Raw genomic sequence first — 14,628 nt, forward strand, 5'->3', positions numbered from 1 at the left:
TGTCACTGGTGCTTTAGGGTTGGAAGTTTTTTAACCTGAGTGACTTCAGTGACAAGTGTGCTCCTGCTGTTCCTGAACCTGGAGCACAGGTTGGTGCCTGCAAAGGCATCCATCCTCTTTTCCCGTGTGTAACCTGCAAAACCAGATATTCTGCTCTATGGGTATGCAGTCTCATGCTATTACCCTATATCCACAAAGGACTGTAGCCACAGGCCTTGCAGGAGGGGTGTCTGTCACAGTCCAGTCAAGACTTTTTTATGTGTAGCTGTTTATAGTTGTCTTTCAGCAGGTATACAACCTTTGGCTCCTGGCCCCTTGCTCTCCTGCTTTTCTCATTCTACTCCTCCTCACATTTTTCCTCTGTTCTGCTCCTATTCTGGCTCATTTTCACTGCTGCCTCCTCACCCCCTCCCCAATCTAGCCTCACTGTACATGCTCAGTGGCGTATGAACTAGTAGAGATTTCAGCTGGAGTTTAGTGGCACTCTTGGAAATGGCTTTGTTGCTCTGCCTTCCCCTTTTCATGTTTTTCTATGTCAGAGTCTGAATCCTGCAGATCAACAGCATTGCTACAATGCAGCAGGACAAGAATTTTCCCTAGTTATCTGTAAATCAGCAGAAATACAGATTAAAAAGCTAGCATGGCATCTCTGGCCATGGAGGCTCTACAGGCAGGTGTCTGGCACAGCTGCGGCTAGCTGCTGGTACCTCCAGGAACCACATCCGATGGGGATGTGTAGCCCTCTTCTTTCTCTGGAGGAAAACCCAAGCTCTTTCAGCAGTGAGAAGGCTCAGTCTAGCAATATTACCGAGGTGGATTTTGTGCTACACCTAGAAGCTTTCAAAACTATGTGCTAGCTTTGGCTAGCCCAGCCTGGCTTCATCTAGCTGTGACAGGATTTTCCCTGAAATTATTTCATCTATTTCTACATCTATGACAGGCGTGTTTATCTGGAAGCGAAGTATTTACTTATTTGCTTTTAATTATTTATGGTAATGAAATAGTACCCATATCTCAAAATTTTCCACGAAAATGAATGCTCTTGTAGTTCAGGTCTGTGGCCATGAATGAAAACTCAGTTCCCTACTGTTGCTTATAATGTTTATTTGTTTTTAACTTCAAAACAGAGGTGATTTTCTCAAAACAAATAGAGTAATGGGGGAAATGAAGGCAGGATCTCTTTGTAACTTTCCCAAGAAACACATCTGGAAAAGCATACTGTTGCAAAACAACTACATTTTAGCAGATGCGGACAGTGAGATTCCAAAAAGCCATAAATAGCAGTGAGGTTAGCAACCAATGTTGTTAGGGTGGTTTTCTTCTTTTTTTTCCCCTTGTTTAACTTGCAAACGGCACTAAATGAACCCACAATTTCCACAGCTAATACAGAGGCCTTTTTACAGAAGTCTCAGAGTCTGTAGTTAATTTCCAAGATGAGGAATTATGAAGCTATACCCCCTCATTTTGAATCTGTAAGATAAACTTGGTGGAATAATTGGATATTATAACATCTGATAGTCTTGCTACTGATTAAAGCCTACAGCTTAGCTATTGAAATCACTATCCTTAATTGCTACTTAGTTATGTTTACCTAAAAGTCATTTTTTACGTGTAGGCAGGTACAAAAACTTTCTTTAGAAGCAGCAGCGAAGTGTTGGATTATACTTTACAAATAGCTCTGATGCCACACTTCATCAGCAGTCTTAAAACCTTAGTGTCGTTTTGGGTTTTGGTGCCTGTACATCTCTTGCTCCTTCTTAATAACAACCAGTTTGGAGACAGATCAGCAAAATTAAAGGCCAGCTTTCTCGAATGTGAATGCTACACACAGGCTCTTCTCACTGGGAAGGTCAGGGAAGGTAAAAATAATTCTGTAGACCAATGAGGACAAGTATGATGCCACTGTTCAGACTACAGTGACCAGAGAACACAAAGATCTATGACTCCTAGCACTTGCATAGATGCACAGAGCCAGGCACAGGCGATGGGACACGCACCTGTGTATGCCCAGGGCCTGGCAGCCCTGGTGCCCCCCAGGGAGCGCGTGGCTTTGCCTACCAGCTCCCAGCCACTGGGGTTGCAGCAGCTCCGCAGCCATCTCGGCAGGGCCCATCTTCTACAGCCTGGGCTGTGCTGCACCACAGAGCTAAACCAACCCTCTACGGCTGGGCCTGTTGAAGAGCAAAAAACATATTTGGAAATGTGATCCCTTCATTGATAAAATTTGGATGGGAACATAATAGTTATTTTTGGTAGCTAATGCCTGCTCTCCACAAGTCAGTCGTCTTTTTCCTGCATGCATGTGAAAATTGAATATTTCTGGCACTGGGTGTGCTGCCTGTATTGTAACGTGCTTCGTAGGGTTTTGTACGTAAATAGAAGGAAAATACCACTTCACCGTCTGATTTGCTTGAGTTGTATAGTCTTCAGTGCTACAGCAAGAAACAGACCAGGGATAAGGAAATCACTTGAGCACTGATCTGAAGAGGGTCTTCCTGAACATAAAATGGGTGCACGTGTTAAGTGGCTGCAAAACTTACAGTCTATCACATTCAATATCAGGGTTATTAGATGGCGTATCCAAAATACCAAAATATACTTCCCTGTTTGCTGGAGGTGGGGTGTTGGTTGGACTTCCCACCCCAGAATCAGGGCTTGGAGCGGGGTACATTTCTCCTGCATACTTCTCTGCTTTCTGAGAGGGCTCTTGTTGTTTTTGCTTGAGGTTTTTGAAACGTTTGAGCTTCACAGGGTCTTTGACTTCCTTGGCACAATGGAACAAGACGAAAATGTCCCTCCGAAATTTGGAGCTCATTCCAAAGTAGATAATGGGATTGTAGAAGCTGGCAGACTTGGCAAACAAACTGGCAAGGATGCTGGTAAGATTGGGCACAGCGTAACCATAGGCAGACCATATAGAGATGACGGCATATGGTGACCATGCAATAATAAAGGCTGTGCAAATGACGATAGAAACCTAAAAGACAGAAGAAGAATAGTCTTAGATTTATTCTGGAAGACTACATCATGGAAGCAATATGCTGGAAATAGTAGCTTGGACACTTGGCTGGAAGGACAACATGCAGGTTGTCCTGAGGGTATGGCTCACAGGAGAATACAGGCAAGCAAAAGGTTTGCTTTGATGGAGCCAGGCAGACCTAGAAGCTATATATCAACTTTTGGCATGGTGGTGTGCTTGAGCAATGCCTCATCTAATGGAATGAAAATAGCTACAGTCCTCTGTATGTTTTTATGAATTCAGAAAGTTTCGGGCAGACTTAAGTCAACGATAAGTAAATTGAAAGCTTCACTGTAGTTTCTGTGTATGCTCAGAAGTAATGTAACTTCTGAAAGAAAAGAGCGTATGCAAACCAAATTTCTGGGTTTGTGTTTTATAACCTACTCCAATACATTTAGATTCTTTTTCACATGTGATGTAGCATCAATATTAGCCAGCTGATGGGATAGGGGTTTTAAACAAACCTCATATTCTTCACTGAGTTCAGACTCTGCCACTAGAGATTATAGAGAAATGAAATGCAAGTGATTGGTTTTGCTCTCTTCTGTTCTAGTTGAGAGCAGTTTTTGGAAAGACAGGTTTCATTGAGATAAATCCCACCCAGCATGAAACCCAAACTCACCCTGGTGACATTCCTCTCTATTCTCCTCTGTCTGTCTGTGGGATCACCAAGTCCTGTTAACGCATGGCTTAGCTTGACAGTGTTGATAATTGACACATATGAAAAGACCATGACTGTGACAGGTAGGAAAAAACAGCAGATAAAAATGGAGACAATGTAGGACTTGTAGATTGTAGAGAAGTTGGCTTTTGCCCAGTCTATCTCACATGTGCCATACATGCGATCTGGAAAGCAAAAGTAAATTGGTTAGCATTTTTAGAACATGTATTTGCTTTTGAGCAATTAATTTACCAGTTGGAATGCTGTATTTTTCTTCTTTTCAGCACTAAAGAATGGATTGATCTTTCTGATTTAATGAGCTGTGACACAGTTTCCTACATAAACCATTTTCAAGACTAGCTAGACCATAACAACTTTTAATGTGTACTATCATTCTATCCGGTTTAGATCTCAAATACAAATCCATAATGCACAAACTGTTGTTTCAGGATGGGAAATTGTGGTACTTCATTAGAAAAGAAAAAAAAGGTAATAATTCAGTAGGTTTGATATTCTTGAGTGCTACCGACTCTTATTTGTCATAATCTTCTATGTAGTAACTTCCTAAGATGAACATGGTAACAGCATAACAAGCGATTGTAAAGACACAATACCTCAAATGTAAAAAGTCATTATTTACATAGCGAAGTAGGAAGTAAAAATTTTGAGATTTTTTTTTTATAATATAAACAAAAAGGCAATGAAATTTTGGCTGTAGTGACAGCCAGGAAAGCACACTGATATAGCTAATGATAAAGATTAGGGGAAGATGTAACATAAATAGAAAGATATGAGATCATTTTGCTACATGGGAAGCGTACACTTCTGCAACTACAAAGGAGCTGCAGGCTCTTAAAAATGAAGTCAGGCAGACTGCAGGGTCTGCAGCTAGTGGAATTTATGAAAGGACACTGACTGATCCAGTGCTTAAGGGAAAGGTGGTGGGAATAAGGTGCCGTCTCTGCTTAAACATTTCTATGAATAACAGTTGACTTTAGACCCTCTGATGTATTTGCCAATGCGCCTAGAAAAGTAGAGTCTGATAGCATTACAGGTGTTCTGTAGATTGTGGATTGTTGATTTTTCTTTGTAAGTGGAAAAAAAGCTGTTTTTTTCTGACAGCTATGGCAGAAAATTGGTTTACAAATAAATGAAGCATGAACCAAAATTATGTAAAGTCAAGCATTAACAAGTCCTGGAGATACAACACAGGTGAAGCCTGCATGATTTAGCAACATAGATCTCTCCCTGAAATCCAGTGATAATTCTGAAGGAAAAAATTAATCCCTTAATTCCTCACAGGTAACAGGAGGTTTAGACAGGATGAATTTAAAGGAGCAAAAGATTAAATCTCTTTTATGAGTCTCATCAAAAAGAGCTTGGTATTTCCATCACCAAAACCTCTAGGTGTTGCTGTCTGGTTGTGTTCAGTAATAGAAATATGTTTTTGTCTCCTTTGCCTTTTTCATCAGTAGTCCTCAAGATTTGAAAGATAACCATGAAGTCTGGTTTAATTTCAGATTTCTGGTTTGTGAAAGCTTTTGACTGAAAAATGAAAGCAGCCTCCAGGTGACATAAAAGAAAAAAAACCTGTCCATTTTCTGCAAGTCAGAATTCAGAGCTGTGTTCCTCCCCTTCTGTAGAGACACTGGCAAGTGGCATTTCTAAAAATCAGCGGAGTCCTGGGGACCCCTGCTGTGCAGAAGTGAGACACCCAAGGTGGCCAGGTGTGATATGCTGTGGGCCACTTGCTCCACTGCTGGACTTGCCATTGCTGGGCTCCCACACCTCCGTGGGTGTCCTCAGTGGAAACGTGCTGTGAGTCAGATACTCCAGGAACCTGAAACCACCGGGATTTGCAGTAGGGAAAAGTGCTCCTAGAAGTGGTATTGATGAGACAGGCAGCGGGACTGGAGACGGGGCTGGAGCACCAGGCTCACGGGGGGCGGCTGAGGGACCTGGGGGGGGTTGGCCTGGAGAGGGGGCGGCTCAGGGGGGACCTTATCGCTCTCTGCAGCTCCTGGCAGGGGCTGTGGGCAGGGGGGTCGGTCACTTCTCCCAGGTGATGGGGGACAGGACAGGAGGGAACGGCCTCAAGCTGCCCCAGGGGAGGTTTGGATGGGATGGTAGGAAAAAGTTCTTCCCTGAAAGGGTGGTCAGGCGCTGGAATGGGCTGCACGGGGAGGTGGTGGAGTCACCTTCCCTGGGGGTGTTTAAAAGACCTGTAGTTGCGGCACTTAGGGATGTGGTTTAGTGGCAGACTTGGCAGTGTTAGGTTAACAGTTGAACTCAATGATCTTAAAAGTCTTTTCCAATCTAAATGATTTTATGATTCTACAATTGAGCCGTATATCTTGGTAACGTTTTGGTTTGGGAAGGATAGAAGATTTAACCAATCATAGAAATGGAAGTTTTTCTCACACCCGTACTTCAGGAGTCCAGGGATACCTCAAAGCTTATGTATTTAGTAAGTAAGAGGCTATGTTCACATAGCTGCTTTAAGAAGCTTCATAGATTTCATGACTTCTCAAAGGATGCAAGTGCCTACAGGATCCAGGCAGGTAACTGCTGGACAAATTCAGTCACATGATTTCAGTTGCTAGGACTTCTATAGCATTACCATTTTGTTGAATTTTTAGAGACTTGAGCCAATTTCTCCAACTTATCCCCTTGAAGAAATTTTCTGGTATGGGAATATCCCTTAGCCATTGAATTACCTCAGTGTTCACTACTCAGATTTTTTCCCCCCTCCTTTTTTTTTTTTTTGCTATGGCCTTATCTTGCACCCAAATCGCTTCTTGGACTTGCAAACTTTCTGACATCTTTTTCTTCTCCTGCTATGTTAGTTTTCATATTTTCAATGAACTGTTTCACCAAATCTTTCTGGCTTGCCTTATTATAGTTTCAAGTTTAACTTGCTGTAACTTGTGTTCTTTTCTAGCTTCCTAATCTTGACAGGTTTTGAAGTATGTCTTTTGATAGTTTCCTTTATCTCATTGCTTAGCCATGCCAAATATTTCTGGCCTCTCTTTTTTCATAAATAATATGCACTTCGTCCAAGACTTTCCTGTGATATCTTCCATAAAATCTCTTTATAGCTGATACCAAAGCAGGCAACGCTCTGAGCGTACGTCATGCATGGTGAATGATTTTCTCAGTTCCACTGGTAATCAGTCTGGTTTATCATAAACAGCAAGAAAGGCAGGCAAGTATCTTTGTTCAGTTAAGTGGAGAGGTGCCAGATAAGTACAACTGAAAGCTACCTGTTACCTGTATAACTGCCCCAGCCAAGTAATGGAGCTGCTGACCAGAAGAAAGCTGCTATCCAGATGAGGACCAGAGCCACTGTCATGCTGCTGTTGCTGATGCAGTGACCTGCAATGGCATGGTTTAGTCAGCAAACAGTATCTAGAAAGGCAGACATACCTCTGAAATCTAAATGCACTCCTGTACCAACAGCTGATAAGGAAAACACAGCTATTTTAAAAAATATTAAGAAACCCCCCTGCATATTCCTAAGAAAAGCTTAAATTTGAAAGCATTGGTCGGGCTTGTGTTCAAGACCATTTGTGAACAGTGGAAACGAATGGCTTTTGAGCGGGAGACAATGTGTCTATTGAGCACTGCAGAATTAGCAAGTTCTACATTAGACTTAGGTTTTGCAATTTTGCAACGAGTAGAAGACAGCTAGTTTTCCATTTTTATGTAGAAAAAAACCAAGATAAATCTAAATTAAGAGGATTTTCTTATCAATTTGAAGGTTTTCCCTGTTAAAAAGGAGAAAACACATTAGATGCTCAAACTACATTAGCCATTCAATACAAATTATGTAATCTGTCTTGCTGTTGCCATACATAGTGGTTATTTCTTTATTTACGTAGGAAATATCCATGCATCCACCAGTTTCTGTTCCCCAGCATTTCTGTAAAGTTATACTGGCTACTTGTTCTGATTTCCTCAAGACGCAAACATAAATGGTGTACACCCTCAGATGAACACGTGATGCAGTCTTGCAAAAGAGAAATGTGTTTTAAGTATGACTTCATAATACACAATGAATGTAAGATGTAGAATATGTCACAGCCAAATTCTAGCAGCTCCAACAGCAGTTTGTGCTGAAAATTAATTTCAATTAGTCTATCATTACAACAAACTATGGAAGAACTTCCTGTGGAAAAAAGACCTCCCTGCAGAAGTTCTTTCCCTTCATGCTATTAGAGAGAAAAACTCATATGATGACTCCAGGGTATTTATGCATGCTTCACCTGCAGGTATTAATAGGTTCCTGCCCAAAAGATGGTGTAAACCAGTCATTACAAAGGCATGAAAATTGATAATGCACTATCTAAGGATAGGTGAAAGGAAGACTAAGGAGGATTTATAGAAAGTGTAGGTATAAAGCATAAGGCTTTCAGTGGAATCCAGGGTTTTCAGGAGGTCCAGGATGAATGGTAAGGAAAGGTTTCCGCTCCTCGGGTGAGTGTGGTGATACAAAAAGGGGTAGATGATGGCATGTTCATACAGATTTGCTAATGAGGGCTTCACAGGGCAGGAAACACGTAAAAGATTTCAGACCAGATTTGCACAGCAGGACACTCATATGTCTTTACAGAGGCATTTATACCGAAGCTTAATAAAAAAATGAAATTGAAAAAAACCAGGAGTGGTTAGTAAAAGGTTTCTAGCACTGGAGAGAGTAATGAACAGTGGTGGTTTGAGATATTCAGGTTACAGATCAACAGGGCACGAGAAAAGGAAGAAGTGTGGGTGTGAGGTTGTGGATGATGCTTTGCAGATCTGGGAGAGAGGTGGGAGACAGGCATTGTCTGGGTAGAGTTGAGTCACGGTCAGTTCTGGGGGTGGTAGGAGTAGTTTTCATCTCCCATGGTGTGAAACTGTCAGCTGAGGAGAGGCCAGAGAGGTATGTGGGGCTGGCAGGCTGCGCAGTGCTACAAAAGGTGGAGGCAGGATGGGCAGACTGAATGTTCCCAGCACTATCTAAAGCAGCCCATGATGCCTGCTGTGCACAAACCCTGGCAAAACACCCTGAAGAGTAAAAATGTTTGTAGGTAGGGCAGCCTTCCAAACCAAGGATCTTATCAACAACTGGACTCTTCCCAAACATAATCTCACAGAATATGAAATTTGTTGTTTACAGTGAGATCCAGACAACAATGTATGTATCACTTAGAAGTCGTTTAAGTTGCATTTTGAAGAATATAGAGGGGTCAGCAGGACCTGTGGTATCTTTGGCACAAGGGTGAATATAACCCATGGTGACCAAAGTGTACTAGTAATAATTTTGCTCTTATTAGGGTTACCTTTGAAAGATTCTATGCAAACATGTTTGTAATGTCAATGAGTGCATTACGTTTTGGTTTCCATTATATCTAATTTATATTTGATATAGCCCGTGACTGAAAGAAATACAGATTTGACCAGGTTCAGTGAAGGCAGAACCGGACTTGCCTTTATTCCTTACCTCTTTCAGGATGGCAGCCCTTGATGTAGCGAGTCACGCTGATTACTGTAAGGGTATTAATACTAGCCAGGCCAAAAAGAAGTGTCAGGAAGCCATCAACCTGAAAAACAAAGCAGTGCAGGATGTTCTTTTACTGCAGAGAGCTGAAGCAGAAAAGAACCACAGGGATTGCTCCTGTCATTTTCATGTTCATGCTCTCAAAAGTTTTTCCAGAAACCCAACTAGCAGGGAAGTGTAAAATGTCAGGTGCAGTTATCTTCTATAGGATCAGTGAGCAAGTAAATGTTCAGAAATTATATAAGTGCTCTGTCATGTACATAAAATAAACAAGCAAAGATTCCCTTACATCTATGCTTCCCTGAAATAACTTGCCAAATGAAGGAGAAAAAGGCTGAACTGAAAAGAAGAAAAGCCCTGAATAGGCAAAAATGCACTGGATGCAGCTGCCCCACTTAGGCAGAACAACCATGCAAACTGAACCCATGAAATTTAGGCCAAAGAGGAAAGAACGTAGGAGGTAATGGGCTTGGCTGAGAAAAGCTTTTTTAAAAAAATAAGTAAAACCATCCAAAGCCAAATGGTTCCAATAGATTGAGCCTCAATGTTGGTACTCCTCATTGCCTGCTATTTATTAATCACTGATCCTCACCACCTCTGACTGACGCAGGCAGAGCCATACGGCTGTGTAGGCTCCCGCTGACGTCAGTGTCTCAGCAGTACGTGCACAGGATGGCTACAACTCTGCTAGCTGCACTTGGGGCTTAGGAAGGAAGTTGCTGCTGGCGGTAGTGGAGATGGATGTAGCCATCTGCTCGGGAGCACTATACGACTGGGAAATGATCCAGGCAAAACGCTGAAGGCAGTCCTTTTTTTTGAAAGCTTGCAATGATACACCAAACAGGCCAGAGCAGAGGAGCTCTTGGAGGTGCCAGTTTTACACCAAGTGAAGCAGGAATATTAAGCAAGTGTCTCTGGACTGTAACTTGGCATTCAAGTGGTAAAATTATCAGTGGAAAGGCACATCATTATTCTACGGTGAACCAACTCTGTGTGAATGGGCACACATCCCGTGGAATTCTGTTTATCCCAGCCTTGAATCTGGGGCTTTAATCCAGGCTTAAAGCTGAGACCATGGCAGATTGTATAAATTAAATTGGGTGAAGGGTTAGGAAAGGGCTGCTTCGTCATTTCTTTCACTGTCAGTCTTTCTTGCTACCAATATCTTTATATTGACGCGGTACTTAATGGCAACTTTTACAGATCCACCACATTTTCAATGCATGCCAGATTTGCTACTACAACAGTCTACACCCACCTGTGCTCTGCCTACAGTCAGCTCATGTTTAGTGTATAAACGCAACCATGTTTACACCAGGAAACAGACTTCCTTGTGTGTTTTGGATACTTGCTGAAAGCTACACTTGGCTGAATTTGGCCTTCTGTGTGCTGTGGAGATTGGTGAAATACCTGGATATGCAAATGTGTTCTGCATTTCATTAGCCTTATTGATGCAAACAGCTGCTGCGTCTCCATTTGCTCTAACAATGCTTCATAGACAGGGAAAACAGCATGGCCAAGGACTACTGAGAAACTAGGATGCGTAACATTAGTTATTAGACTGGAAAGGAAGCAGTATTTCAGCAGGGATGCAAATAAACTCTTTGAAATTAAGTATAAAGTGCTATGAGATTGAATACTAAAGTAGAAAGACAAGGTTCTTAGTGTGTATCATAGCCCTTCTATGCTGAAGCTGGTTGAGTTTTTCTGAAATACATTACTGTATGTCTTATCACCTGCAGATGTGACCGTTATCCTCCCACCCCCTTCCCTGATGCAGACCAGAGAGAGACAATTATATTAAGTGATCAGTTCAAACAGCCTTTGAGCATGCTTAGAAGTGGGTCTAAAAATACTCTTGCCCTTTACCATTTAAGATGAAAGAAAGAACAAGCCAAGTGTTCGTTTTTAGTTTTGTTTTTGTTTTTTTTTTTTGGAATGGTGTCTTGCTGAAAACATACAGTTTTACCGAAATCAACATAGTTCACAGGACCAAGCCATTGTCAGCACCACGTCTCATTTTCATACTATTTCATAACAGCATTTCAGCAGATCAAAATACTGTTGCTTCTGCTAGTCTGGGGGATTGTCACCAGAGATTTGACCGGGGCCATATGGCTAGTAAGTGGCTAAAGTGGCAGCAATCTGCCAGGGGTGCCGTGCTAGCCACAGGCTCAGTGGTTTTGAATAGGTAACAGGGTGAAATGCCAAGGAGGAGAGTGAGCTCTGGGGATGACAAGAGTGCCAGGATGAAATGAATAAAGGAGGTAAATGAGATAGTTCTTAAGCTGCAGAGCAGCCCAGGCAGAAGCCATGGGATCCAGAACATTAAAACACAAGAGAGCATCCAACAGGATTAGGGCTGCTTTGGGTGCAGGAGCCTCAAGCCAATATTGTCCCTGCCAGACTTCCATTGGTGAGGAGTTAGCTCTTGAGCCTAGCTACACATCTGCCATTTCCCAGCAAGCCTATTGATTCTGCAGTACTTCTATATTGGTATCACTTAGATATATGTCTTCAGAAGAAAATGAGAGAATTTACTCTAGCTGTAGCCAGCCTTCTTCAAGCACACACCTACTGTATATGGAAGAAAGATCTCTGCTACTTTTTCTGCTCCTGAACAGACAACACGGACTGTAGGTAGCAACCAAAGTGACTGCTTGGAACCCAAAGGAGTTAGCAATAGAAAAACTGATTTAGTGTAGTCCTGATTTCTATAGGCAGAGTTATTAACATATGTAGGTAACAAAAATACATGATATTCCCAGTTTTCTGCGTCTTTAAAGATATACACAATGACAGCCAAAGAAATACTAGAACAGTAGATAACATTTAATTACTTTCAAATATTGATGCTTTTCCCCTTCCCCAGTTCCGTTTTTTCTTTTCTTTTATCCTACCCCGCAGCCAGCTCCTTCCTTACACAGTCATAATATTTCCTTCATTTTTGTGTAATGCAATTTTGTCCTCCTTGCTATTAATTATGACCAAAGAGCAACAGTGTTAATAGGCAATGTGAATTTTGACATCGACATGAAGTTCTGGTAATGGTAATTCTGATCCACCGGCTTTTCTTCTTACCCATTTAGAAACAGGAGTAGATTGCAGTTTTAAAAGCTTTTCTCTCCGTGCTATACCGGCGTTATTCTCTTGGGTATAGTATATAGATACTCACAGAACTTGCTCATTATCTTTATGTTGCCTGGAAGCTAAGACACAGCTGCAGAAAAGGCTGTGTTTTTTCTGCTTTGTACTTGTGCCTGATTTTAAATCTTACTAATGTTCTTGGTGTTCTATTTACAACCCACAATACATAAAGCTCCTACCGCATGCAAATTCTTTTCTTAAGCTTTGCTTCAACACAGGGGGAGTCGGGAATCCCCAGCGCACTATCCAATTTTTAGCTATAAGTTTGGGTGTGCTTCTACTGTCTTTTAATACTTACGCATCCCTACTGAATTCATAAGGGTTTTCCTCATTTAAAGCAGAGTAAAGTATAACCTATTGTTCTTCTTATTGGATTAATCAAGGTTTAATGGCGCAAAAGCAGATTGACAGCATAGCTATTACGTTTCCATCTGGGCTGAAACGTTGATCTCACCAGCCGGAAAGGCTGCGTTGCTCCCTCCTCTGGGCAACTGCAGAATGTGTTGCAATTCCCTGACGTCCATTTGTTTCCCTTCAGAACCACAATGTTCTGTCTTTCTCTTGAGATAATGAATATGTAAAGAAAAATACAAACTTTAAATGTTTATATGCAATGGATAAATAATCCCCGTTTACAGTTATCGCAATAAGCCCTCTCAGAATATATTTTTTAAATACAAATCAGATTATTACAAGATCATAATGCAAATAGATAATGGCAATAAACCTCCTTCAACCACAAGAGACAAGAAAGCCCTAAATCAATCTTCAAGAAATACATTTGGAAAAAAAATAATTGTAGGTACCTTTGGATAGAGTATGCTTTAAAATTTAACAAGTTCTTAAAGTTTGCAGTGAGAAAATATTCCATTTGAGTGTAATGACAACATAATTCTCCCATCCCTCCAATATATCATTAATGTGTCAGCCAGACTATAGTAACTCTGTCAAATGGAAGAACTACCGAGGTTCATAATCAGAATCAGTATTCACAGGAGACTACTTAAAGCTCCCAATGCATAGTGTTCCTAAAGCACTCAAATTGTTTCTTTACTATTTCCTACAATACAAGAAGTGAAAGAGACCTGTCATTTACCACAATTTCCACAATGTTTTTTGCTCATGTGGCATTGCTGTGGTTGCATTCTGCCTCTTAAAATGTCTCAGCAGGCTTCAAGGGTAGCTCTTCTTAGAGGTGATTGCATTAACCTAAGCCATTATAGGTCTCTGACACAAATGGCACTTCATTTACTAATAGACAATGAGAACTGATACGCTACGGGGTGAGATAGTTCAAACCATTAAGTGAGAACATCAGACATTCGGTATTTTGCATTCAGCAAGTGATTAAACCTTTCTATTGATGGGATATATTTTAAAGATAGGAAAAAATAGGAATGCAATGTTTAGGCTATACAATTATGTGTACAGGTAAGTGATTATACTAACTATACTATATAGTTAAATGTACATTTAGTACAAGCTGTTAGTATATGCAGGTAAGGCTTTGGTTTTAGCAATGTTAGGGAATCCAGAATCAATCTACTTGTTTGCTTGTAGTTATTTTAGGTTTATATACTGGGTTAATCAAATGAGATTCAATGTATACTTATTTTGGGCTGACTTTTTGCTATTAGAGTTGTAGCCCTCTTAGGTCATAATTTATACTCCTAGCATATGCCCCCATCAACGAGCACCGTTATGAATGTAGCAGCCCCACCAAGTGCACATCGTTTAACAAATAGATACACATTTCTTCCAGAATTTCCTTACACAGCCTCATCTTACTTCAAGTACTCCATCTCCACATGCTTGGGAGCACCTGCTTTCTAGCTCTGGGTTGATTCTGTGGGACCATAGCAGGTTTTATGTCTGTCCTGTCCACCCATGAAGAATGAGTGGGGAGGAAGCAACCAAACATGTAGCTCATACCACCCAATGATCCAGATACAGCGGAAAAATTCCCATCTTCAGGTTAAATGCCGCACTGCCATTGTCCTGTGAATTATTGTGCCAGGAAATTAAGAAGCACTAGATGGGAAAGTCTAGCATTGCCCTCTGGAAACATCCATGCTACACTGTGTGAAACGCTCTTTACTGAGCCTGAGCCAAAACTCCTCCCCACTTTGGCGATGTTAATTCAGAGCTTACTTGTTTATTGTTTGCAGCATCATTACTATAAACAAGGAACTACACAGAAAGAAAACAGCCTCGTGAGTCACCCATCTCATCTTTACATTGCCACAGAAAGCAAGGCTTGGT

General features: G+C 41.3%; 1 protein-coding gene across 1 annotated transcript in view; it reads right to left on the reverse strand.

The window, feature by feature from the left end:
- Positions 1 to 1,087: 1,087 nt before the first annotated feature.
- The window catches only part of LOC130157772 (opsin-5-like), a 31,715-nt gene continuing 18,174 nt past the window's right edge, over positions 1,088 to 14,628 (reverse strand). Inside the window, exons 3-6 of the mRNA XM_056357706.1 lie at positions 9,163 to 9,262; positions 6,951 to 7,055; positions 3,642 to 3,865; positions 1,088 to 2,977 (exon numbers count right to left, since the gene is read on the reverse strand). Of these exons, the coding sequence (XP_056213681.1) occupies positions 2,537 to 2,977; positions 3,642 to 3,865; positions 6,951 to 7,055; positions 9,163 to 9,262 (870 nt within the window). The 3' untranslated portion in view covers positions 1,088 to 2,536. The remainder of the gene's footprint in view (positions 2,978 to 3,641; positions 3,866 to 6,950; positions 7,056 to 9,162; positions 9,263 to 14,628) is intronic.

The sequence above is a fragment of the Falco biarmicus genome, chromosome 12 (assembly GCF_023638135.1).
Source record: "Falco biarmicus isolate bFalBia1 chromosome 12, bFalBia1.pri, whole genome shotgun sequence".
Taxonomy (NCBI): Eukaryota; Metazoa; Chordata; class Aves; order Falconiformes; family Falconidae; genus Falco; species Falco biarmicus.